General features: G+C 39.9%; 1 protein-coding gene across 1 annotated transcript; it reads left to right on the top strand.

The window, feature by feature from the left end:
* The first annotated feature begins 534 nt into the window (after nucleotides 1–534).
* cckbrb (cholecystokinin B receptor b) lies at nucleotides 535–26949 on the top strand. Its single transcript, XM_085383456.1, has 5 exons — nucleotides 535–1011; nucleotides 12525–12776; nucleotides 16311–16572; nucleotides 20958–21085; nucleotides 24255–26949. Exons 1-5 carry the CDS (start codon nucleotides 849–851, stop codon nucleotides 24791–24793), a joined length of 1344 nt encoding a protein of 447 aa, XP_085239582.1. The 5' UTR covers nucleotides 535–848; the 3' UTR covers nucleotides 24794–26949.
* Nucleotides 26950–27635: the final 686 nt, after the last annotated feature.

The following is a 27635-nucleotide window of genomic DNA, read 5'->3' as shown; positions in this document are numbered from 1 at the left end:
CACACTATGGAACAAATAGCCAAATATAAGTGGAAGTGACGGCAGTAAAGTAATAATAATCAAAAACCTGAACACAATGTGTTTCTTTCTTCTCTTCTCTGTAATCACCAAGGTCTCATTCATTTGAATCTCCCCTGCTGCTTCCATATTAAATCCTTGACTATTTTGCAAAGTTCAAGAGGTCTTAAGCGTTTTAGGACTGTCACTATTTAGATATTGAAAGAGAACTGAGTGCTTTTCCCCAACACAATGTTTCAGTACTCATTGCTTCAGGCTCGTGGTGCTGCAAAAAATGATGAATGGTTTTCATTTTATGGCTCACCCCGACTTTTTTTTCTTCTTTTAATCGAGACAAACAATGCTGCCTCTTGAGAAGCTGTGAAGCTATTATAAATATGTTCGTGTATGAGTTACACACGTAAAAAACGAACCAGGCGTTTCTTATTCCCACTGCTCACACACAGACGCACACAAACCACACGCCCTTTATGACAGCAGTCCGCGACTCTGGCAGTTCATTTGGCAAAAGCGCAGGAGCGCACCGCGCTCACCTCTCCTGGTGCGCACCAGCCCTCGATTAACGCGCGACGCTCACTGAGACACATCTACAGTAACCGAGAAGGAGTAAAAAATAAATAAAAGAAAGGACATTAATCTAGTTTTTTTGTTTTTACGTTTTTATTTTCTTTTGCAAATTGGGAAAAAGACAACTTATACCTCATTCAGTCAGTGTGATGGACAGTGGATGCAGAGTAGTGTTATCTGACACTTTAAAGGTTCGAATTCCTTTGAATTTTTTCCTAATATTATACGGCATCAACTTACGCTGCGAAAATTAAATCAGAATCATGGCTGACTACGTGAGAAATGAGACATCCATCAACCCAGAGTGCGTTTTAGCGCAGGTCGACGCGCTGAAGAACGGAGCGGGTAACGGGAGCTTGGAGGCAACAAACATCGCCTGCGGCAACGCGTCCACACTCCTCATACCTCAGCGTGCGAGGCAGAGAGGTGAGCGCGCACACACATAGCTCATCTTTTAATGAAATGTGCCACCATAATGTCTCTTTATTTAATTTTAACGCGCTATTATCTGCACTGAAGCATTGCATACGTCCGCAGACTGTATGCAATGTCCAACTTAAGTTTAATTTGTAGTATTGACTTCATTGGGATGTGATGGGACTGATGAGCTCTGATTTCAGAGAAACTAAAACGGATTGTTTTTGTTTTTCAAGTCCTTAAAACTACAACAGATACAATCTGTGCTTTTAACAACTTAAGGTAAAAGCATTCTGTGCTTAACATTTTACCTGGAGGTGACAAACTTTCTGTCAGTATACTTTTATATAAATGACAGATACCTGTACCCCTTTTATAAGACTTAAAACTGTAGTGCATTGTAGGCGATGATGATTGATTTGCCTCTCCCTCAATCATTCCCATAATTACACACGATCTTTTACACCTCCCAGTGGTAAGTAATTTCAAACTGAGGCTGAATTAGAACACTTCAAATTACAAGCCCACTGAGGGCACATCTAACAAGTACAGATCAATGTAAGGTGGCTTGTGTCTCCCGAGCCTGGCAGCAGATGTGTTTCATATATTATATGCAGCAAACTAAGATATTTTCTTTCCCCCACAACATGTCAATCACTCCTTCAAATCAGGCCGTTCTTTCTCTCTGGTTAATATTCTCACTGTATCTCATAACTGCACTTCATACTGATCTCAGATGATCATATAAATAGATCAAATTAAAGTGTCGGACCCAGTGCAGCTGCTGTCACCGTCATTTCTCACTCCATCACTCCCAAATTGATTGCTTCTCCACCTCTGTCAATCATTCTTCTCATCTCCTCTTTCTGCCCTTCTGTGTTTATCAGGCAGATTGAGTTGCATCACTGTCAGACTTTGAAAGAGTTACGTATGTTTTATGCAGATTGGTGACCTCAAGGAGCGTGCCGTGGACCACATGTAGTCTGCAGGGATTTAGTAAATTTATCCTTCCTCAATGGATGACATTTATTTTGATCAGTGAGATATCTCCAGTCCAGGCTCCGCCTGTTTGCCAAAGAGTGTTTTTTTGTATAAATCATTTGATATGTGTATAAGAGGAGAGGGTACACTAAAAGCCAAGCTATGTGTTACGATTCGGTGTTGTCAGTGTTTTGTTTTAGGCGTGACTGTAATGTGTTTCCTGCTTTACTTTGAAAGTCTGTCTTATCTCAGTGTTTTCAGTTTACGCTTTCTTGTCTCGTCAGTTCTGATTTGCCCCAGCTGTGTTTCCCTCCTGTTGTCCATTCCCTGATTGCTCCCTCTATGTATTTAAACCCTGTGTTTCAGTGTGTCATGGTCGCGATCTCCCCCGTTGTAAATAGTTTGGTGTTTTGTTATAAATAAATAGTCTGTTGTAAATACTTTCGTTATGGGATATTTTTGTTTTGGGATTTTGGTGGAGAGCCTTCGTGGTTTTACTTTCTTTATCTTTATTTTTCTACGTTGCACCCCGGTTGCCTAGGCCGGGGTGTAACATATGGGGGCTCGTCCGGGTCTAGGCGTATGATTCTCGCTTCGGGTGCGAGAGGTCCCGGGTCCGGGATTGCCTTCGCTGGGGGGTCCGGGGACCGCCCCAGCCTTTGTCGTCTGCTGGAGGGTCCGTGGGACCGCTCCAGCCTTCATTCGCCTTCGCTGGAGGGTCCGTGGGACCACTCCAGCCTTCATCCGCCTTCGCTGGAGGGTCCGAGGGACCGCTCCAGCCTTCGTCGTCTGCTGGAGGGTCAGTGGGACCGCTCCAGCCTTCATCAGTTTCATCTGCCTTCGCTTTAGCCGTCCGTCTCCGCTGGAGGGTCCGAGGGACCGCTCCAGCCTTCGTCGTCTGCTGGAGGGTCAGTGGGACCGCTCCAGCCTTCATCAGCCTTCGTCCGTCTTCGCTGGAGGGTCCGTTGGAGGGACCGCTTCAGCCTTCGTCCGCCTTCGCTGGAGGATCCGAGGGACCGCTCCAGCCTTCTGCAGCTGGTGGGCTGCGTGTCCGTGTGTGCAGCTGGTGGGCTGCGTGTCCGTGTGTGCAGCTGGTGGGCTGCGTGTCCGTGTGTGCAGCTGGTGGGCTGCGTGTCCGTGTGTGCAGCTGGTGGGCTGCGTGTCCGTGTGTGCAGCTGGTGGGCTGCTCATCCGCCTTCGCTGGAGCGTCCAAGTGACCGCTCCAGCCTTCATCCGCTTCTGCTGGAGGGTCCGAGGGACCGCTCCAGCCTTCGTCGTCTGCTGGAGGGTCAGTGGGACCGCTCCAGCCTTCATCAGCTTCGTCTGCCTTCGCTGAGGGGAGGGTCCGTGGGACCGCCCCAGCCTTTGTCGTCGCTGGAGGGTCCGTGGGACCGCTCCAGCCTTCATCCGCCTTCGCTGGAGGGTCCGTGGGACTGCTCCAGCCTTCGTCGTCTGCTGGAGGGTCCGTGGGACCGCTCCAGCCTTCATCGGCTTCATCTGTCTGGATCAAACTTTTCACTTGGTGTTAAATGTTTGATTTTTGGGTGGGGGGAACTGTTACGATTCGGTGTTGTCAGTGTTTTGTTTTAGGCGTGACTGTAATGTGTTTCCTGCTTTACTTTGAAAGTCTGTCTTATCTCAGTGTTTTCAGTTTACGCTTTCTTGTCTCGTCAGTTCTGATTTGCCCCAGCTGTGTTTCCCTCCTGTTGTCCATTCCCTGATTGCTCCCTCTATGTATTTAAACCCTGTGTTTCAGTGTGTCATGGTCGCGATCTCCCCCGTTGTAAATAGTTTGGTGTTTTGTTATAAATAAATAGTCTGTTGTAAATACTTTCGTTATGGGATATTTTTGTTTTGGGATTTTGGTGGAGAGCCTTCGTGGTTTTACTTTCTTTATCTTTATTTTTCTACGTTGCACCCCGGTTGCCTAGGCCGGGGTGTAACATGATACTGCATGATTTACAGTAAGTTGTGAATGAAAGTTGCCATAAAAATGGAAAACACAAAGGGAAAGTGCTGTAAGTATTAAATTTGAGAATTTAATGCACATTTTCTGAAGACAGAAATATGACACAAAATTGTTGGAATAACCTGGTAACAAAAAAAGGGTTGCTCTGCAAAATGTCTATGTTCATCCGCTGCTTTGTGAGCATTTCACCATGGATACTGGCATTCACCCCTGAGCGAGGCACAAAGTGGGAGCGAGTGCTTGTCAAAGTAAGGCCAAACCTCTGCAAGCTCCAGGTGGAAACATGTTGCTCGACTGCAGACACCTTTCAAAATGGTTTCACACTCAACACAGTGCAGGTGTTGTTTCAGGTTTGAAAAAGAAAAAGAACAAAACAAAAAGCGAGAAAAAAAAGGTAAAAAAAAAAAAAAGACACCTACGTATTCTCTAAGGGCTTCAAGGCACATGGATTTACATCATCGCTGTAGACTTCAGTTACTGTGGCTTCACAGGAAGCTTGTCACACGTTGCTTGGTTTTCATTAATAGAATCAATAAAAATCCTTATACTTTATCTAGGATACTGGAAATCTGGCGCATAATTTGTCACTCGAGCAGCAGGAGGCAATTTCTGGAGGGGATGATGAAAAATAATGAAAGAGGGGTCTGTTGTCAGTGCCAGGAGCAAACCACCATTTCAAATCTGTTTTCAGAAAGCAGTTTATGCAAAACAAAAGGTGTCTAGTAAACAAAAAACCCCAAAGTAAAATGTACAAAAATGTAACCATTTTCCCTTTCATTTCTTCTTTTTCTCCCACCACTTCTCTCAGCGCTCCATCTACTGTCGCTCACACCCTCGCTTCTCACTCTGCCTGTGAGAGCTGAGGTGTTTAATACATGCCTGCGCTGTGCGACAAGCAGCAAACCTAATGTTCTGCATGCTGACCGCTGTGATGGGAGACTCTGTGGATTGCATGCTGTAGTCTGTCAGTCAGCAGTAAATGGGTTTGCTCGTTGCCGCGATCAACTGTTCGGTTGGGGGGTGGGGGTGGGTTGGGGGGGTGTTGACTTAGTGACAAGGCTTAGGTGGCATTTACCCTGCTGGATTAGCCACTAGCTGTGACATTTACCAATACCTAGGTCTAACAGGAGACGAGCCAGCTTTCCTCTCACAGGCGCAGCGACACGAGGGTATACTGGGATTTAAAACGATGGGTGTTGCATATGTTTAAGAGACTAGTGAAATGCAGGGTTAGTAAATTATCTATAATATCCTGTGTAGCTACTGGTTGCAAGAAACATACGAAACCTTTAATATTCATTAATGAAATACAAACTCTTATACTTTTGTTCATAATTGAACATATTAAATAACAGGCTTACTTTACTTGTCAGTTGAATTGTTACAGATGATTTGTTAGCATCTGCTCTGCAGTGTTTAAACAGCACTTTAATGGCTGGTAAGTTGTTATTAATGACATGTTAGATATGCTGTCGCACATTATTTGCAAATTTGTTCTGCATTAAAAAAAAGCGTAACAATCAATGGTGTCCAATACGACCCACATCTTGCATCTCTGTGTGATCTGCCCAAATTCAGAGACGTATCTCTCTATTACATAGTGAAACAACATGTGCTGGCAATGGAGCCGAACAAGAAATAAATGACACATGATCTAAAGCACCATATCTGGCCTCTTTCGGATAATTGCAAGTAGAAAACCCCCAGCAGTTAAAACAAAGTGATTTTTCCTGCAGTCTGTAAACAGAGAGCAGACTGTGTGTCAACGTCAGTGGCCAGACGTGGATGTGCTACAGGCTTCCCTTCTGTCATTTGGCTCTTTAAACTGAAAAGACTTTTGGTTTAGCTGGGTACAAACAAAGCCTTGCCAAATTGTCAGTGTTGGTTTCAGTAATAACTTCCTATCTATAGAGTAATTTCCTGCAACATTAACCATTACATGATATTTCTCTGCCTCACTGGCAGCTCTGGCCTCTGTGTTATGTTTGTGTCTGTCCGTATGTGTCTGATTTGATTTTTTTGTCCCCTATCTGGCCCATTCTGCTGTATAACAAGAAAACCAGATGCAAATTTTCAGGCCAGATTTTCAGGCCAGAATTCAAATATGCTGATAATTACAAACATTCAGACTAATATGTAACTTCCTGAGGTCTAAGTTGTCATTTCTCATTTTATAAAATTGTTTTCTCAAATCTCCCAAGGGAAAAAAGAAAACAATCATTCTAAGAAAAAAAAATTCCACCCCCAATCACCCTATATTTTGCCTTTCTCTACAATATAGCGTAATGGCATGGTAATGTTAGCTTGGCTCAAAGCTCAGTATACAGTGGTGAAGTGATGACATTTTATAGTGTGAAGAAGTATTTGCCCCTTCCTGATTTCTTTCTCTTTTTTGTTTGCATATTTTTCACACTTAGATTTAGATGGTCAAACAAATGCAGTTTTTAATGCATGATTTCATGTATTACGGGAAAAAGCTGTTCATACTTACCTGGCGGGTATGAAGTAAACTAGAAATTCCTGCCTTATTTTTAAGGGTATAGCAGATGTCTTGGTCATGATTGCTAACTTAATGTTATGGAGCAGCTAGTGTATCTAAACTAAAAAAAAAAAAGCGACCAATAAAAAGCAGCATATTATTCCATGATCACGAGAAACTCAAGAACAGCTAAGAAAAAAAAACTGTTGACATCTATCTGTGTGGAAAGGATTACAGGGCCATTTCTAAGGCTTTGAAACTCCAGTCAAACACAGTGAGAGACATTGTCCACAAATGGAGAAAACATGGAACAGTAGTGAACCTTCCCAGGAGTTTTCTAACAAACTACTCCAAAACTATATTGATGACTCATCCAGGAGATCACAAAAGAACCCAGAACAACAGGAAAGCTTGCCATGATTGATGTAACCAGGAATTTTACTCTCTACCAGAAAATCTCGTGTGACTGAATTAAAACAATTCGGGGGAAATAAAATGAGCAAAAATTCCTCCACATTGTCGTGAAAGACTCAGTGCCAGTTATTGCACTTTCTCCCAAGAGTGGCACAAGTTATCAAGTTTAGAAGGCAATTACTTTTTCACACAGGGCCAAACAGTTCTGGGTAAATCATCATTTAAACAATGCACTTTTAAATTCTTGTCTAAAGTCAAAATTTGATTGACAAATAAGTGATCAGTGCAATAAAGTAATGAATGAGGAAGCACTGTGTATCCGAAAAGACAGTGGACACATAACTGTAGATGTAAATTGCAACATTAAAGCTTTAGTGCTTTAATCTTTCTTAAGCACCAATTCTTTAGAAATTACTAATTTGTAGTAATTACTAATTCTAGTATAAAATTACATTAAGATGTTAGTTTCATTTTGGATCTGTTTTCTGAAAGAAACAGCGATGAGAAAGAAGGCAAAAGTAACCAGAAGGAAAAGAATGAATAAAATGTGCTTTGGGGGTTACCCTGCTCCCTCTCAACTACAATACAGTAGGTTAAAAAATTGTTTTTCAAAAGTCTGTGCAAAAACAGTTTCACCTTATCTTATCAACTACTATTTTGTTTCTTACCCTTATTTAAGATATTTTACCAACATCAATAACCCTATAGAGTAGATGTGTTAAATCAAGATGTGGGCCCATTTTCACAAGCGAAGATTTCACTGTATGAAAAATGCACAGACCGTACAGCCTGTTGTTGAAGTAAGCACTAGTCATCAAATTCTGAATCATCGTTCCACCCCCCCCCCCCCCCCCCCCCTTTTTTTTTTATTACAGTCATAAATCACATCTGGCCAAGTATAATATACCTATAGCACCTCTACAGGGAAGGTTTACTGACTTGAGGAGTTCATTATGTGATTTTTCTTTTGTTTTACAAAAGCTCAACAATGCTTATATTTTTTTGTCATTTACTTTCCCTTACATAGTAATCATTGCCAAATAAATAAATGGCAAATAAGTAGCTTTGGTTCAGCATAACATAGCACCACTGAAGGAACGATGGGCTGGGAGGTCAGTTCCCTGATCATTAATGATGATGGTCACAGAATTGATCATCATCAGTTGATGTGAGATCAGGAACTGACCTCCCAGCCCATCGTTCCTTCAGTGGTGCTAGTTTCAGTCATTGTGCAAATGCACTGTTTATAAAATTGAGGAAACCTGCAGTCAGCTGAGACTGAAGAAGTCACTTGGATGAGTGACGAAACGTTTCTCCCACTGAAAACGCTACGACCAGATGAACAGAGTCAACCCTTTGGGCTATATATGAGTCTGTTTTGCAATATGTTCACAACCTTAAAAATAAGTTATTATCAGAAGTTCAAGTAACAATAATATTAATTTTAGCATTTAAACAGACTCATTGAGTACCGCATTTTCATTTTGCGGCACTAATCAGCCCAGCGACGCTGTGAAACAGAAGACTGCAGTATTAGGGTGCTCCCTTTGCAGACATGTTTTGGCCCGTGTGAGAGAAAGGTAAAATATTAAGAATGCCTCCATTCTACACTGATGAGCCAAGTAGCAGCTATTGCGAAGACTGTCCTGAAGGAACTGGTAAATGTGCTCAGGGAGTTATCAGCGAGCACACAGGAAAGCTAACTGGCTTTGATTAGGCAGAAGCCAGTGTAACATATTTCATTAAGCAAGAGAGGGTGAAAGAGAGATAGACAGTAATGAAGAAGAGTGTTGCTTCCTCTTTCTTGCCAATCATGTGTCTCCGTATTTCCATTCTGCTTTTGCGCCCTCAATGCAAATGTAACAATTTCAGTGGCTGCAGTTTGCATGTCTGTTATTAGCACACCAACCATATTAGAGCTTAATGCTTTTTATTTGCATAGGAGGAGTTTGTGAGACAGATGGTGGAGGCACATGTCATTAGATGTGTGTGTGTGTGCGTGTGTGTGTGTATGTGTGTGTGTGTGTGAAAGGGAGAGACAGAGAGAGAGAGACCATATGACTCACTGGCATACTGTCTTTTTGTTGACCAAGCTAAGTGATACAAGAACATTTGAGTGAATGGGTGGTTTCAAGAGCACCAAATCAATTTGGTAAGACATGATTCTATTTTTATCCATGAACTATAAATATGCTCATATGCATTAGGAGCACCGAAGCAATTCCAATAATGTACCTCTTTAACTTCATGTCCGCTCTTGGGTATCCATGTTCAGATTTTGCAGCACAACCTGAACATTACGTCGCCTTCTGTTAAGCAGGCAGATAAGTGGAGCTCGGATTATCCCAGCCAGCTGTGCACAATACACATGTTTACATCCCAGGTGGATTACTAAAAGTCAATAAGAGTTAGGTTTGGGATTACTTCAAATAAATGTGGTTCTGGGTGTTTTTTTTATGTTGCGTTGTTAATCCTACTTTTTATATTGGAAGTCACTGATGTGATCCTTAAGGAATGTCCTTAAAGCAACGGAAATGTTAATCAATGCTGGCATTAGCTCCTGATTCTTAAATAAAACACTCAGTGCTCAAAACACAAGCACTAGGCTACCTTTTTTTTCTCATGCACTTTGGCAAATTAGGTGGGAGCCACATTGTCGTGTGTCTGGATGCTGATTTTTTAATTTTTTAAATTTTTTTAAACAGTAAAAGCTTTCTACTTTAACTGAGAGCAGAGGGGGAAAGAATCAATGGAGTATTAAAGCAGCAAAAGACTTCTGAAACTGAAACATTTAAAAGTCAAGTAGATTTAAATTAAAAACACAATGACCATAGCCTCACTAAAAAAGGGCACTGCAATGAGTGAAAAAAAGAATAATTAAAAACAAATTAAAACACAAAAAAAGAAGAAGACAGAAAGGGATATCAATAAATTTGGTGATTTCAAGGACACAGACACTCTTGATATATATTTGCAGACTTTAGTTAATCTAATTTACCGGTGCCTTTGAGGAACTGCGGTGGTATATTTTCAGGGGATTAAAGGCTTGAGTGTGTTTGACTGCACATGCCTCCACAACTGTGTCAGTGAAGTCCGGGCTTATGTGTGCGATGTGATTTGTGTCCTCAAGATTCAGCACACATGGGTACCTCCAATCCCCAGGATACAGACACAGTAGCTAACCTGTTTAAAAGAGTGTTGTGTCTAAGAAGGGAGGCGAGGTGAAGATAAGAGAGAATGCCGTTAACATGGACTTTACAGGATATGATCCAGTGAAGCTGCCAATGGCTGAGGGCACAGAGAGGCTTTAGGTAATCTTTTACATTTAACAGTATTTTTATGCAAGATTGAGACTGTAACTTTAGGATAGGAAAATAAAAAAACCTTCTAAATTTGTTAGAGGAACTTGGTTGAAATGGCACTGAAGGAATGAAAAGCAAATGATATTAACTGTTTCACACATAAATTGAATATTTTTCAGAGGTTGTTGCTGAGCTCCTGCAGCCTGGAGACTGCTATTCAATTTACAAAAATCATTTGAAAGGATGCGCTCGATAGTTTTAGTGTCGTTGTAATCCTGTAAGTATTATTTCATACTGACTTTTACCTGCTAACTTGAAAAAAAAAAGTAACTATCTGCCTGTCAGGGTTTATCATTTAAAAGGATGACATCATTTTAAGGTGTATGAACTTGCCTCGTATCATGGGTTTTATAACATGGGTTTTAGTGCTATCCAGATGTTCTCCAGATAAAGAGGGGAAGAGATTTGTTGGCTATTTGGGATGCAGCTGTTACAGGAAGTAATGAATCAGTGAACGTATTTTAAAAATCCACTTTGGGAATGTTTAAACCTGCCTATAGTAGGTGAGAGACCTGGAAAAACCTAGCGTGTGTTATCTGTTATGACTCTTTGTAGTTTTTTGTATTTGCATTATTTATTTTGTAGGGACCTGTCATTTCGTGGGATCTAAATCCCTCTTTTGGGAATACAAATCAAGTCCCATTCAAATAAACACAATCGAGATTTAAAACATGGTTTAAGTTCCTTGTTAGGATTCCAGCCTCCCCTACCACCACGCCTTGAACCCACTGCGCCACTCCTCTTCTGCAGTGGCACCGCTAACCACACCCCGCCACAATATCATCATCAAAATCGTGGATTAAAAAAAAAGAGGTTCCAATATAAAAGTTGTGTTACACCTCTGACTCCACAGATATTTGCCCCATACAGCCGTCAGGACAACCGGCAGCTGTAATCAAATTACAATAACATCTTCAGAGCTTATGATTTCACTTTCTCTTTTCTAAGCTCTTCCCTTTTTCTCTGTCTCTCTAAAAGCCAAGGTTAACACAGTCAGCTCCTCTCGACTTAAAAAGGGTCATTTATCTTGCCAGTGGTATCAGGAGAGAGTCCACTACCTTATGGGAGGATCCAGCTCACAGGATTTTTCATGAGGCAGCATGAAGTGAATTTTTACAGCAAAGTTTAAATATTTAAACTAATAAGAAGGTGCATCCAACTCTAGTCCTTTTTCCTAGCATAACTTTCTATAATTTTTATGCAGTTGCACCATTCTGACTTTTTCTCAGAATTCAGAAAAAGAAAAAAAAAAAAGACGTACCCACTTTTTTTTCCCCCAGTGGCCCTAATCCTCTTCTGTATTATCATCACCATCACTCTGTAGATACACAATTGTCTTCTATTGATTAAAACTTAAGGTTAAATCCATGTAACTTTTTGTTTCATTGCAATAATTTTTACGGTTATGCCAAAAGTGGGCCAAAAGAAACTAGGGAAGACAAGCTAAACAAAACCTAACCTTTGATTAGGTCAGAGTCCACAGTCCACAAAACAAAATGAGCAAAATTCACAAACTCTAGGAACAACAGGAAGCACACAAATGAGGCCAATCAGGCACACTGACAAAGGTAGAACAGGAGCTATACGCTGAGGGCAAATTGGGAAAATGTGAACAAGAGGGGAACAGAAAACAGAAGAACATAACCAAGGCAATAAACAGACACAAAGTAAATCTCAAAACAAAATACAAGAGATGCTGACGAATAGTGTCTCTTATATTTTGTGATCAATGATATGATCAATATTTTACGATTTTTAAGAGACCACTACTGGATGTAAAAACAAGGTCCCCTCTGTTGTTGCTGATGCTCTTGGACCACAACAATTTTTGGCCAACACAGTGTTTATAGACAGGAAACAGAGCAGTGCCACTCTGCAAATTTTCAGCTGGGGATAAATTGAACTGTCAGGACACTTTTCACACCATAACAGTTTGGACACAGTCACCGACACTGTAATGTCCTTCATTGTGGCCATGGCATATTGTCACTTAATAGCATCTAACATTTTACAAACAAACCAGCGCAGTTTAAAGGTAATAAAAACTGTGCAAAGCATTACAATATAATAATAATATTTTAACAGTAACAACTCCCAATTGTACTGCTGTTGGCTGCACAATCAGACGTTCCACCTTTAAGAGACAAATCCTAGCAGATAAGACCCTGCTCACTCATTGACTTTTACAACTTAATAAACACAGCGAGAATTAGACAGCTTTATGAAGCTAAAAAGTGAAGAGTACACCACTGAATGAAAATAGACTAACACTTTAGCACGCTAATATTCCCTGTGTTCTTCTTCTTTTTGTTACCAGATGAAGACCACACACTTCGGATCCTGCTCTATTCGCTGATCTTCTTCCTGAGTGTATTCGGAAACCTGCTGATCATTGTTGTTCTAACGGTCAACAAGCGCATGCGCACCGTGACCAACACCTTCTTGCTGTCTCTTGCCGTCAGTGACCTGATGATGGCCATCTTCTGCATGCCCTTCAACCTCATCCCCAGCATCCTTAAGGACTTTATCTTTGGAGCTGCCATGTGCAAGATAGTCACCTACCTCATGGGTGAGAGAAAGGGGGTGTAGTGATTTCAGATATTTGGAAGCCACCTTTTTACATTTTAGGAACATTTTAGTTTCTTAAATTTTCTTAGCTAAGCTTATTGGAGAGATACAATTTATTTCATTTTAATCTATCTGTACCATAAATTTTAGGTTTCCCTATGGTAAAGACATATATAGACATACATTGTAAATATAGCTGTGTTTTACAGAACGATAATGTACGTACAAATGTCCTTGGTACAATGTTGGTGATAATCTTTTTAGCTGATACAGAAGAACTGCTATGAAGTGCTGTATAAATCTGATTCAGTTGAATTTTAAGCAGCACAGTCGCACATCGGTGGTTTGCAATAAGATGAGAGGTCAGACACCTTCTGATGGAGGTTAAAAGTATCTCTACCAATGGGAATTTCTTCAGGGAGCCTGTATGGGCTTTTCTGTGAACAGTGTTAAAGTTCAAGCTTGTGGTGAGGATAGCAAATCATCAAAAGCCATTTTAATGCCATGAAACTAAAGAATGTGAAGCAACTTTCAGTAACTTTGCTCCAAATTTCTGCAAATATCTGCAAATTTAGAGTTCACTCCAGACTAATGGGAGTCACTTTCCATCTCATATTTACAAGAACAACATTTAAAATCAGTATTAATGATATATGAATTATATAAATGAATACACAATATATATATTAATAATGTATGAAATCTAAATCAGCGACAGTAGGTTACAGATAATTACAAAGCTAAAGATGCTGTCATTTGTTAGCAAGCAGTGTGTAAATATTACATTTTAGTTCAATTCAAATCTATGTTTATGGCACCAAATCACAATACAGTCACCTCAAGGCATTTAATAATGTAAGGTAAAGACCTTATAATAATGAAAAATGAAAAGGAAAACACCCAAGAATGATGACAGTGGGAAGGAAAAACTCCCTTTTAACAGGAAGAATACTGGAGCAGAACCAGGCTCAAGGAGGGGCGGCTAAAGGATGAGGATGAATAAAAGAACATCATTTTCTCCAATTATGGCATTTACTATAGGCAACATTCATGCTTGCCTGGACACTTTTCTTAATTCTTTCCTCATCAGACATTTGTCTGCAGATTATAAAGAGATACATTTTTCAGTTCACTACGGAATTACTTTTCTGGCTTTTGGTAAATTAGTTGGGCTCTGAGGGGAGTTGTTAATGGTGATCGAGTTATCTGTAAAGGATATTGGGTCAGTCATCATTTACAGTTAAGGGCCCACAGATTTGGAATACTTTGCAACCAGAAATAGAAAAAACAAAAACAAACAAATTAACTGTATTTAAAAAGTTTAACGCAAAGGCAAAAATAATGGCTTAAACAAAAGAAAATCTATAATCATGTATCATGTAATCATTGATTATGTATCATTTTTCAAAAGCAAAAATCTTTTTGTCTGATGCAAGCTGATTTGGCATCATTTGCTATTTTAAATCTAAGCAATTACATTTCGAGTTTGACTGCAAAGCTAAGTTAATTTTACCTGGAAAACAATTAACTTGGCTTATTAGAAAATGGTGGCACGGTGGTTAGCACTGTTGCCGCACAGCAAGAAGGTCCTGAGTTCAATTCCAACATCAGGCCGGGGTCTTTCTGTGTGGAGTTTGCATGTTCTCCCCGTGTTTGCATGGGTTCCCTCCGGGTACTCCGGCTTCCTCCCACCGTCCAAAGACATGCAGCTTGAGGGGATAGGTTAATTGGAAAATCCAAATTGCCATTGTGTGAATGGTGTGAATGTGCGAGTGAATGTGAGTGCGAATGGTTGTCTGTCCCTGTGTGTTGGCCCTGCGACAGACTGGCGACCTGTCCAGTGTGTACCCCGCCTCTCGCCCTATGACAGCTGGGATAGGCTCCAGCGCCCCCCGCGACCCTGAAAAGGATAAGCGGAAGCGAATGGATGGATGGATATTAGAAAATGAAACAATCATCAGTGGCAGCTGGTGGTTTCATACTAAATGAAGACACCATTCAGATGCACTGACTATAGTGTTCCTGTTGCTTTCTAATCCTGTACTTCACTTAACCTTAATAAAATCTGTGAAAACAATGGGGAGCAATAGCAGACAGAGGGTTAGGATCTCTCACCTTTTGACCTTCAGCTTATACAAGTGGCACGTATTCTCACTTGTTTGTAACAAGGATGACGTGCCCCTAACCCGCTCAGTCTGAAGCCTTTTTTTGACATTCCCACCTATGCACCATCCCTCACTTCATAAACAGCTCAACAGCTGTGAGGCTAGAGCTTTCTACAGACAAGAGACACTTGAGAGCTTCTTTAAAAATTCAAAAAACAAGTCTTCATAAACCCAGACTGAAAAAAAAAAAAAAACCTGGAGCACAAACGCGCAATTTTACATCTTTAAAGATAAAATGTGATGATGAAATATCAAGATTAGACTGGGGCTACTGACCCTGAATTCTCAACTGTGTCTCCACCAAATTGGTTGCTACATAGAGTAAATGAAGCACAATTTAATGAGTGAATGTGCCGCCCTTGGCAACCATTGAAAAATTGCGTTTGCACAAATAGCAGAAACATATTTGTCCACGGAGTGGAAAGAGTTGAGCATAATGTTTAAGTATATATTTTCTACAGAATGGCCTCTTAAAATAATTTGAAGGGGGAATGAGATGGAGGTAAGCTTTAGTCTTTAATTCAGTGTGTAATATGGTTGCTTATTTCATTTAAGTAGTTAATTAATGTACTGTAACGCAGATACCTGGAAAAGGAGAGGACATAACATTTTTATGTTAACAACATAAGAAATTCCAATGCAATTATTGATATTCAAATATGTCAAAAAAAATAAAGCAAACAAGAACAGGAGGGCTTTTGTGCCCAGAATTATTTGAGAACTGAAGAGAAAAGAAGGCTCATGTAAAGCTTATGAAGGCAGCCATCATTAAGGTGCACTGAAGAAAAGGACCCTAAGGGGAGACTATTGGTGGATTGTCTCCTGCTTCCTTGGGGGATGCTCTAAAGCTTCCTTCGTATATAACCATAGTGCACCTAAGGGTCTCTTGCTCCCTCTCTCTGACACACACACACACACACACACACACACACACACACACACACACACACACACACACACACACACACACACACACACACACACACACACAGTCTGTATTGTGTATTCTTGCTGAAGACCTGGATAAGAGAGGTGAAGAGTAATTTCCCGTCTTGCCCTGTCACTACAGGGATGGCAGATCAAATCTGTGGCTCAGGCCAGCATGATTTCCTCCACCACATGATTCAGATAACTGTCTCCACCTCACACTATATTCATTTGCAAACACGTCTCCACCGACTGCAGCTTTTTGTTATGATTGCAGATAATAGCCTACTTGCTTTGTGTTATTTTTTTATTATGGGTCCAAACTCTTTTTTGGCACTGAGCAGTAATAAAGGTTTATACAGTACAATAAAAGATGTCATTAGATACAAGATAGCAAGAACACAGTATTTTACCTGCTTACTTTTTTGTTTGTTTTCCAACAGGCATATCCGTGAGCATCTCCACTTTTAGCCTGGTTGCCATAGCAATTGAGCGCTATAGCGCCATCTGTAACCCCCTGAAGTCACGGGTATGGCAGACCCGTTCGCACGCCTATCGGGTGATTGCTGCCACGTGGGTGCTGGCCTTGATCATTATGATCCCCTATCCGATCATCAGTCACCTGGAGTCGTTTCCGCGCCGTGACAACACTACAGCACACCGGTGTCGCCACAAGTGGCCTGTCGCAACTGCGGAGCAGACCTGGTGCGTGTCTTGGTTCACTTTGGTAACATAAATCATGAGTGCTATGTTCAAAATAATACTCTTCACCCATCACCAGGGTCAAGGGTGTAATTTCCAGGGGCATTAGGGGCTTATGACCCCCCCCCAATAGTCAGACCCAACCAATATAACCCCCTCAATAAAATTATGAATAATCTTGCATAAATAGGCTGTTGATTTTCTTTACTCGTTTCAGGTATCACCAGCAAAATAGTTGCATGTTTACTCATCTGGGAATTTACCCAGATTTATTTATTTATTTAGACAGAGATCATGACACCCCCCCCCCCCCCCCCCCCCCCCAATGTTCAGCACAAAGTTACGCCGATGACCAGGGTTATTATAGTTTGCGTTGCAACTTGCCTGGTTAGGCATTGATTGATGTGTTACAACACTGTGAGTCTGTATTTATTAAAATACCTGTACTAATTTTTGCAAATCTTAACACAGAGGCATGTACACTATGCAATACAAAATAGCTAAAATATAATTAAAAAGACTAAAACTAGCACTGGCACTATTAAAAACTAAGCTACAACTAAACATTTTCAAACTAAATGAAGTTACAATGAATTAAAAATAGATTATTAGATACATTACACAAAATAAACAGTTCTCGGAATAATTTGTTTTCTTATTCTAAAATTATGAGAAAAAAAATTGGCAGAAATTTCCTTTAATGGCCCGTAATCTGTAACATGCAATGCCAGTGCAAAGTGAATGAGATCTGAGATAAAGTGCTCTGAACTTCCAGGTAAGCAAATGAGAGAATAAGATCTGATTGACATATGACCTGATCGTAAATACATTAGAGGGGTTACCTTGGCAACAGGAACCTGGAAGCAACCACCTTTAAGCTTCAAAGTGAAACATGACGAATGAATCGCTTCCACTGTGGATGCAGCTTACCCCTTACCCTCAACCCTTATCAACTTGGTAAACTCAGTAAAGAAAGTTTTTCACACAAATCTTCAGTTCTATGAAAAACTTAGCACACACCTTGAAAAACGAGTTTTAATATCAAAAACTTCGTTTCTGCACTTATATTACTTTCGGATAACTCTGTAATGTGACGTAAAAAGCTTCTCTCCCCCCCAGACAGGCTGTTATAGATTTGCTGGTGAGCTTGGGATCACGGTCATGTTGCATGACCCAATTTCAACCAAGCTTTAGCTGTCAGACAGATGGCCTCACATTTGATTCTAGAATACTTTAGTATACAGAGCAGTTCATGGTCAATTCAATGACCGCAAGATACCCAGTTCCCGTGGCTGTGCAGCATGACACTGAGATGTTTGTGCTGATATGTTGCGTTTGGTTTTTGCCAAATGTAGCAAAAATCTTCACGTTAGTCTTGTCTGTGCAAAGGGCATTGCTCCGGAAGTCCATGCCACAATATTCTTGATTGTTCTACAGCACGGGTCCCCAACTCCAGGCCTCGAGGGCCGGTGTCAGAACAGCAAACTGGCAAATGTTCTGTTTTGTCAGTTTGCAACATTTTTTTTCTGCTGGCGACTTATTTATTTTTCCTCATAACAATAAAGCCTTTGTATCCATGTGTATATATGTGTGTATATGAGCTATGTATCAAGTGCCCATAGTATCCACACATTCTCTTGCCAAGTTTGATTCCAGCTGGAGATACAAATCCCCTTTGGGATTGTGACAGGAGGGACATAAAACTCTGCCAAATCAATTATGTGAAGCAACACCTTGTAATAAGTGAATTACATACCACACCAAGTACACCTGCAGCACCAAGACCCATCATTGCAGTGTTTTATGAAAAGTTCTGATTTACTGATTAATACAAGATTTTATTTGCTATGGCTAGGGTAATTGTAGAAGTTGATGTCTTCTTTTACTACTGTGACATTTGTTTTAAGTTGTATTTATAACAAATTCTAATTCTTACCTAATGAGCTAGTGCGGGAGAAAAATAAGAAGAGACTACAAAGAGATCAAAATCAGTGTCTCTTGTGTAGACCATTTTATTTGTTATACTTTTCATTTCTTTAACATTATGGTGAGGTAATATATTTATTGTATGCATATTTGATAAAAAATATAAGAAAAACAACAACAAAACATATCTGAAAAGTCATTAATGCTCTGAAATTTAGAGAAGGATGTCTCCTGGATTAACGAACATAGACACCATGAGTGGATATGGTACGCAGTCACACAGTGGAAGTTGTTTTAACTCAGGATGGTCTAATATACCATGAAATTTCAGTCATGCTACATAGCCTTAATTTAGTCAGGCATTAAATTAACTCCATGCAACAATATTTTTGGCAACTATAAGACTGAAGATTAAAAGTTCCTATTTCTTCATAGGAAATATGTTTGAACATTTTACTCGTATTATAAACACACATTTCCAGCTATATTTTTACTTCATCATCAAGCCCGCTGTCGGACCATCCTTCCTTCTTTACTTTCACAACACTTGCAATCACAAAGTGATTTTTAATGTAATAAACTTTAGATGAACTGTGTGTGTTTATGAGTGGTGTGTGTGTCTCTGTGTCCTTTCAGTAAGCCACTCTGTGTTGAAATATCTCATTCACTTCCATGTTTGGACCTGGAGCCTGTTTTAACTATGTCTGTTCAATGTTTATGTGGAACCATTAGGACAGGTGAAGACAACAGAGCGTGCTTCAGTGTGTTTTTGTTATGAATTATGATAAAACAGGCTTTGGATGTAATTTCAGGCGACCATGTGATTATCTTTGTGTGCTCATTATTTTTGTTTTTGTATTTGTGTCTGATTTGTCATGTTTGTATTTCATTTTCTCTTCTGGGTATAAATTCTGCTCCCACTGTCTCTGATGTATTATCATAACATTTGACCCACAGAGCGAAGCAGCTGCAGCAGCAGAGCTGGTATTGTTTTCACCTTGTGAATCTTTCACTGAGCGCTAGATCCCATTTCATTTGATTTTCAATTTATGTAGCAAATGGCCTCAAAACATCCAGTCCACATAAAAAGATTATACATTTTAAAGCGTATCTATGTCTTTTCTGTGTGTCTCAATGAAAACTATAATCCTGTCTCACTGTGTGTGTCTACAATGGTGAACGTATTTGTATAAACCTCTGGAATATTAATGTGCAGTCGTCCCTCGGCGGTATGTGTTTCTTCATGAAATGGCTGATTAGATGAATACCTTGGGAATTGTTAAAAATGGAAAGGTCATTGGTCTAATCTCCACTTGAGACATTATCTCATCAGTCTCCCTGCAAGACTTTTATTATTATTATTATTATTTTATTTAGACACACAATACTGTGTGTCTCAAGCCTGATTTCTTTATATTTTGCTGGGGAAATGAGAAATAGCTGCAGTGATTGATTGAAACATGACCAAACATACATGGGAATACAGCACATAAGGAAAAAACAGAGTTTGCACAATTCTAATGAGCTTAGAAACAAACATTTTACTTTCTTTTCATTTCTATAAGTAGTCTTCAGTCTCCAGGCTTTGTGAGGGACATTCCAAAACTGCGCAAGTTTTCAACTAATATCTTTGGCAATCACCTTGTTGGTGCCAAACTTCTAATTTATGCCTGTCAAACTGTGCTAACGTTGGCATTTTTCATACATTCAACCAAATAAATGGGAACAAATTATATGCTTTTGCAACACGGCTGCTTGTAACAAAGGCCTAAAGATATAATTTAAAATGGGGTTTTTTTTTGCTCATGGTCTGTTATGTGTAGCCACAACATTCGTTCATTCTTTGAGTTACATTCCTTTTCATAGGTAGGTATTTGCTGGCTTAACAAAAAGAAAGAACAGAAGAAAGAAAGAGATTCATTAAGTACCAAAGACAAACTCTGAAAGACCTTCAGAAAGCCTGGAGAACTAATCCTCAAGAGACCACTTAAAAAAATCCTTGGAAAGAAGGATTTTTTTCCATCAGTGTTCAGATTTTGCCAACAGGAAAACATCCCTGTTTTGTTAAATTCACTCACTGTAACATTTGCAGGTGTGTAATTGAGAGCCGCCTTCAACCTGAGTGTGGCGCGACCCATTAGCAGACACCGCTCATGTAATAATGCTGTATATGTACAACTGCTATGAATTTTGTTCCAGAACTACTGTCTTTACTTGTTTCCATTTTTATCCAAGTTGTGTTTTTATTTCTGGTCCAGGCAACAAGCTTGTTGGATGTTAAAATGCTCAAATGCAATGCTTTGCTGTGACCCAACAAACCAACAGGCAAACATACAAAGCACGTGATGAATGCGTTACTCATAAGATATATACAGACTGCAACTCAGTACACGGAGTTCACGTGTTATTGTTTTTTTTTGTCCACTGTGGTTGGATTTTTAAACTTCTCGTCTCTCTTTTAGGTACATTCTGCTGTTGCTTGTACTGTTCGCCATTCCAGGCGTGATGATGATCGTGGCCTACGGTTTGATCTCGAGAGAACTTTATCGAGGCATCCAGTTTGAAATGGGCCATAAAAAAGATTCTTCAGGTGAGGCCATTTACACTACAGTACTTATAGAAAACATAAAAGAAAACATAAAGAAAATAGTAAGTTTGAATTAATGTTCCAGAAAGCCATGTGGTTCCAAGAAAACAACAATAAAAAACAGAGAAAACTACAACATTTAAATCGGAATCAGAAACAGAGAAGGTTTATTAATCTCAGTTGTCATAACAGCATGCACACGACATACGGCATAGCTATCATATAAAATGAGGCAAATGTGTATAAATGTAAATACATAAATATAAAAAGGACACGCATATTAACACTTATGTTTTGGAGAAAAAGAGCAGTAATTCAATACATGGACAGGTGAATCAATGTGCCATAACAATAATTTTACTTGTATTCATACTTTTTACACTTTTAAACTGAATCGCAAAAATATTCATCGAAATGATTTGTTAAAGGAAGTAAAAAACGTCTTCATATTAAATGTTTATATAGAACTTTTGTTGGTCCTGTATTTCAGTTCATCTGTGTGTGTAGCTCCAGTATACAGAGAGTATACTTAGTATTTTCACTAAACAGTTAAAAGCACAAAATAGTCGAATAGACGATGGACTCCGAAAACAAACACAAAGTAGATGTTTTTTTTAGTACATTGACATTTTATGAGTAATTCAATTGAGTTTTTTTATATGATATAAATTCAATTCAATTCAATTTTATTTATATAGCGCCAAATCACAACAAAAGTCGCCTCAAGGCGCTTCATAGATACAGAGAAAAACCCAACAATCATATGACCCCCTATGAGCAAGCACTTTGGCGACAGTGGGAAGGAAAAACTCCCTTTTAACAGGAAGAAATCTCCGGCAGAACCAGGCTCAGGGAGGGGCGGCCATCTGCTGCGACCGGTTGGGGTGAGAGAAGGAAGACAGGATAAAAGACATGCTGTGGAAGAGAGACAGAGGTTAATAACAGATATGATTCAGTGCAGAGAGGTCTATTAATACATAGTGAGTGAGAAAGGTGACTGGAAAGGAAAAACTCAATGCATCATGGGAATCCCCCGGCAGCCTAAGTCTATTGCAGCATAACTAAGGGAGGATTCAGGGTCACCTGGTCCAGCCCTAACTATACGCTTTAGCAAAAAGGAAAGTTTTAAGCCTAATCTTGAAAGTAGAGATAGTGTCTGTCTCCCGAATCCAAACTGGAAGCTGGTTCCACAGAAGAGGGGCCTGAAAACTGAAGGCTCTGCCTCCCATTCTACTTTTAAATACTCTAGGAACAACAAGTAGGCCTGCAGAGCGAGACCGAAGTGCTCTAATAGGGTGATATGGTACTACAAGGTCATTAAGATAAGATGGGGCCTGATTATTTAAGACCTTGTATGTGAGGAGCAGGATTTTGAATTCAATTCTGGATTTAACAGGAAGCCAATGAAGGGAAGCCAAAACAGGAGAAATATGCTCTCTCTTTCTAGTCCCTGTCAGGACTCTTGCTGCAGCATTTTGGATTAGTTGAAGGCTTGATGAGTCAGATCAGTCAGTGCTCTCTAATTGACTTTACTCTTGTTTTGATTTCACTGTTGAATGAAACTCTCTGTTACTGAATGCCACAATTCTTATCAGCTCATACCAAACAAGTTCGAACCTTACATTTTTTTTCTACAGGGTTTGTGTGAATTATGAGGATTTTTACAAGAATTTCATTAGTGCTACAATTGATATAGTGTGCGCAGGCTAAGTGAAACATAACCTTTTATCGGAATACAAACTCGTGTCTGGGGTGATAGCAGCACCGACTGTCCTTGCTGATGCTCCATTAGAGGATGGATTGGCTGGCAGCTGCAGGCATGGACATTACCATCTGTTTGCTCTCAGAGAGAAAGAGATTGTACAAATATAAAAAGAGTTTTTGGAGGAAAACAATATGGATTAAAAACAAACAGGGGAGGAGAAGAGATTGAAAAATTGCATCTTACCTCACAGACTGCAAAACTGCCTCTATGAAATGTGTTTAATAATCCAGCAGGTGCTTTACAATACCAGATCTTGTTTGTATGTGGTACCTTGAGGCTTTTAATTCTGAATCCTCTTTTATTATTTCTTTATAGAGGAAAAGCAAGGTTTTCAAATTGCTTTATTGAATTGTAATACCCCCATAGGCTAGTAAGAATTACTTGCTAATATTCCATCTATGAAGGCAAGAAGTTGCTCTTTAAATGACTCCAAAATAACCTTACACAGGAGTCAGTCAGCTGGCTGCAGGATAAAAGATGATTTCCCAGAATAAACTATTCTTAATGCGATGGCAGAATCACTCTGATATCAAGACCCTTTATGTTTAACAACGCTGACTTGTAGAAAATGTATTCCTTCACAATTAAATTGATTTTCAAATTTTAGTTTTAATGCAGTCGGTGATTGGAATCATTTGGACACACAAAGCCATGGGTTTGTATTCAGAAAAAAACTGTTTGGTTGAGGTTATTAAATGATTTTTTAAAAAATGTAAACAAGCACTTTTTATTTCAGGTATTTGCAAACTCGTTCTTCTCTAAATGGAAACAACATTTTTCCCTAAAATTAATCAAGTGCTGTAAATGTCTGAAAGTTTAATAATGCCGAAGGCATCACAAGTGGATACAGCACTCCATTATAGGATGTTTGTGACTTTATTGCTTTTTTCATTATGTTGATGTAATTTCCTTCCAACGACGTGGCAATTTAGTTTCATAGGATAAAACATTATAAGGTGCAGAGGTGTCGTTAAATGATTTAAAGCATGCCAGAAGAAGGCCCCGACATGAAGTACAGACAGATGGATTCTTAAAGTAATACACAGTTTTATGTCTATATTTTCATTGCTACTGAGTGTGCAATCATTTGGAATAATACCTATATCCAGTATTTTTATTGTTTTAATTATGTTCTGTATTTTTGTTTTGTTCCAGTGGTTTGGCATCAGTTCACTTAAACCTTCAAGTAGTGTCTGTCCTTTATGTCTTTGTGTTTTGAATTTTAATTTGCCTCTGATATAATCCAGACCCATCCCCAAAGGGCACAAAAGGCATAAAGTATCACAAAGCAGGAGCACCGCTCAAACATTAGAGGATGAGGTTTTAAAGAACTTGGCTGAGAATTTGTTTTTATTGCATTTAATTAACACCAAAATACTCTCTCTTTCACCCTGTTTGTCATTTCAGACGTAAATGGCCTGACCTCTACTGTGTCTGCTGGCAGCGATGATGGAGACGGTTGCTATGTGACTGCAGTCCAGCGGCCGCACACGATGGAGATGTCTGCAATGGCTGCATCAGGCAGGGCGATCAAGGCAGAGAGGCCACGCAGCAACACATCAGAAGCCAAGCTAGAGGCCAAAAAACGAGTCATTCGCATGTTGGTGGTGATTGTTGTCCTGTTCTTTGTCTGTTGGATGCCACTGTACTGTGTCAACACCTGGCGGGCTTTTGATGAAAGCTCTGCCACACAGACGCTCTCAGGGGCCCCCATCGCTTTTATCCATTTGTTGTGCTACACCTCCGCCTGCGTCAACCCGATTATTTACTGCTTCATGAACACACGCTTCCGCAAAGCTCTGCTCGCCACGTTCTCATGTTGCATCGCGCCTTGCCATCGGCGTCGTCATCGTGGGCTTCGGGACAATGAGGAGGACGCTATGGCAACAGGTGCGTCCATGTCCAAGTTTAGTTACACTACTGTCAGCACTATGGGAACCTGTTGAGGGAAATGGATTCACAACAATTCAAAAAAGACAGCTACAGAGGCAACACGAGACCCAACATCCCCCCAGCTTTTTGTTTTTAACACGTGCTCATAGGGACATTCATGTGAAGTGAAAAAATATGCCATGTGATGTAGCAGCATAGAAGCTTCATTTATGACTGTGAATAAAATTATATATCGATTATCTTAAGAAACCCAGTCTTAAGTGTGAATACCTCCATGGTTGGCTACATGATATGTGAGACAGTCTTTATAACTAAATAGTAATTATGTAGCTATAACAACAAACCCATGATTTGCTATGTAACTTTAAAACTGTGTTTGATGTTTTGCAGTCAGTTGCTGGTTGTCTGTGTTAATGCTGATAATACATTTGCCTTGTGGACAAAGTGCCTGCTTCTAAACTGAATGGCCTTCATTGTCATTGTAAATATATACAAGGAAACTGAGATGTTACTCTGTGGTGCAACGTAAAAAAAACCCCTAAAATACAGGATTATAACTAAGACGTACAATAAAATCTAGGATAAATAAAGGTCTAAAAACCTGTATAAAATATACAAATCTGTATGTACATTAATAAATGAAGTGCGGGTGCAGAGGAGCCAGATGGGTGGCACACTTTTATTATTTTTTCTCATTTGATTTTTATTGCATGAGAGAAGAAACTGAGCTAAAAGCCTGCGTGAGTGAAGTCCTTGATGATGTTGGCAACTCTGCTCAGGTAGCATGAATGGGCAATGTCCTCCAGACGGGAGAGGGGGCACCCAGTGATTTTCTCTGGAGTACTTTCATATCTGCAGCCTGCATACCACGCCGACATGCAGTATGTTACCAGCCTCTCATTTGTTGCCCAGTAGGCCACCATCAGCATCCTGTCCTTACATTTTACGGTCCTCAGATATGAAGACCTCCAGAAACTTGAATGTTTGTGCCCTTTCCACATGAAGAGAGTTTTATAGTTTGCTGACTAGAATGTCTCTAATTATGATATCAAATGCAGAGCTATAGTCACATAGCTCCCTCGGTGTTCTGGGTGGTTTATTGCTGTGTGGATTGCTATGGCAATTGCCTCTTCTGAGGATCTCTTAGCTTTGTAAGCATGTGGATCAGGTGTGGGAGAGGGGCGGCTTTTAATGTGATGCTTGGCAAGCTTCTTGAAGCATTTCATAATCACAGCCATACAGTAAGTGCAATGGATCTATAATCATTCAAGTCCACAGAGACTGGCTTTTTGGGAAAAGGAATTATAGTGCCTGACTTGACTTTTTCTAATACCCCAGTGAGCTGGTTAGCACATGCTTGGAGTACTCTCCTTAGCACATGTCTGACCTTAGCAAATATCCCACATCCTGTTCCTGCAGTGAGTCTGTTGTGGCCTCAAACTGGATGAAGAAACCATTTAGCTCCTCCACAGTGATTCACATTGATTCACATTCACGGTGATTTTATGCTGTAACCCTTGCCAAACCCTCCAGGAGCCGTTATGTATCAGGTGGTCCTCAGTCCTGCTCTTGAAGGCCCTTTTCATCATCTTTATTCCACTCTTTTAGATTGGCTCTTGCTCTGCTGTAACAGGCTTTGTCACATGTTCTGAAGAAAGTGTTGTGGTTTTTGAAGAGTGTTTGGACATTGCTTGTCATCCACAGTTTGTGATATAAAAAAGCATTCCTCCAGCTTGGTTGAATAAATCCCAGGTTGTGTGATCAAAGCAGTCCTGTAGCTGTGATTGAGCCTCTTCGGGCTGTGATCGTCTTCATTCCTGACTTTGACTACTTCTAGCAGCAAATGTTGCAAATGTCACATGCTGATAGAAGTTGGGGAGTACTGTTTTAAGACACCAGTGGTTAAAGTTGCCCACATGCGGGTGACTGAATGGATGCGCTGCTGTTTGATAATGATGGCATTAGCACCAGGTGGGATGAAGACAACAAAGACTATCACCACTGAAAACTAAATATTATATTTACCAAATATTATTTTTCCTCTGACTATTGAAGTTAGAAGTGTAGTTTAAAAGTTCTGGAATGCTCTTAAGCTGCAAATATTCACCAGATGTTATAAATTGCTACATGGCAGCTGATAAATGTGTGGGTTGTTATGTGATATTCATGTCATGACATAAAAAAAAAATCAAACGAATAAAAAAATTATGTAAGCCCAAGCACATAAAAGATGTTTCTTTTAGAGATGGTGTCAGTGGCTATTGAAGGGACTGGACTTTTTGGAACGTCTGCAATGGCTTAATTTTTTAGCCCTGGAGTTTGCTGCTTGATGTAAATATGGTTTATCAATATCATTGCAACTAATGCTTAAAATGACATTGTAGCTATAGCACCAGATATTGCTCCTATTGCTGAACTGCATTTGTAAACCAGTCTGTTAAGTGCAAGGTACAGGCACTTCCCAGAACCCTCATTATCTATCTATCTATCTATCTATCTATCTATCTATCTATCTATCTATCTATCTATCTATCTATCTATCTATCTATCTATCTATCTATCTATCTATCTATCTATCTATCTATCTATCTATCTATCTATCTATCTATCTATCTATCTATCTATCTATCTATCTATCTATCTATCTATCTATACAGGGAGAGCGAGAGAGAGAGCAACAGCACACTTCCTTTTATGTATGTCCTACAGTGGGAGAGCTACTTTAGGGCACATAATTTTATCAGCTGAAATCTCAGCATGTATAATGGAAAATATAGCAAATGACAATATTGTTGACACACCCAGACTAGCCTAGTAAATCTTACTGAGACAACTCTGATCTCACATGGACAAACTGACAAACTGAACATTACAGAGATCCTCCATGTGTCACTG

This window comes from Rhamphochromis longiceps, linkage group LG16, assembly GCF_057381845.1.
Source record: "Rhamphochromis longiceps isolate RC_006_pf linkage group LG16, R_longiceps_female_GT1.1, whole genome shotgun sequence".
NCBI classification, from domain to species: domain Eukaryota; kingdom Metazoa; phylum Chordata; class Actinopteri; order Cichliformes; family Cichlidae; genus Rhamphochromis; species Rhamphochromis longiceps.
This window is presented reverse-complemented; position numbering and strand designations above follow the sequence as displayed.

Bases quoted from the DNA above. Each gene is read 5' to 3' on its own strand.
- cckbrb (XM_085383456.1), top strand. From the start codon at position 849: ATGGCTGACTACGTGAGAAATGAGACATCCATCAACCCAGAGTGCGTT. The intron at 1,012-12,524 runs GTGAGCGCGCAC...TTTTGTTACCAG, and splicing joins TCAGCGTGCGAGGCAGAGAG to ATGAAGACCACACACTTCGG. The intron at 12,777-16,310 runs GTGAGAGAAAGG...GTTTTCCAACAG, and splicing joins GATAGTCACCTACCTCATGG to GCATATCCGTGAGCATCTCC.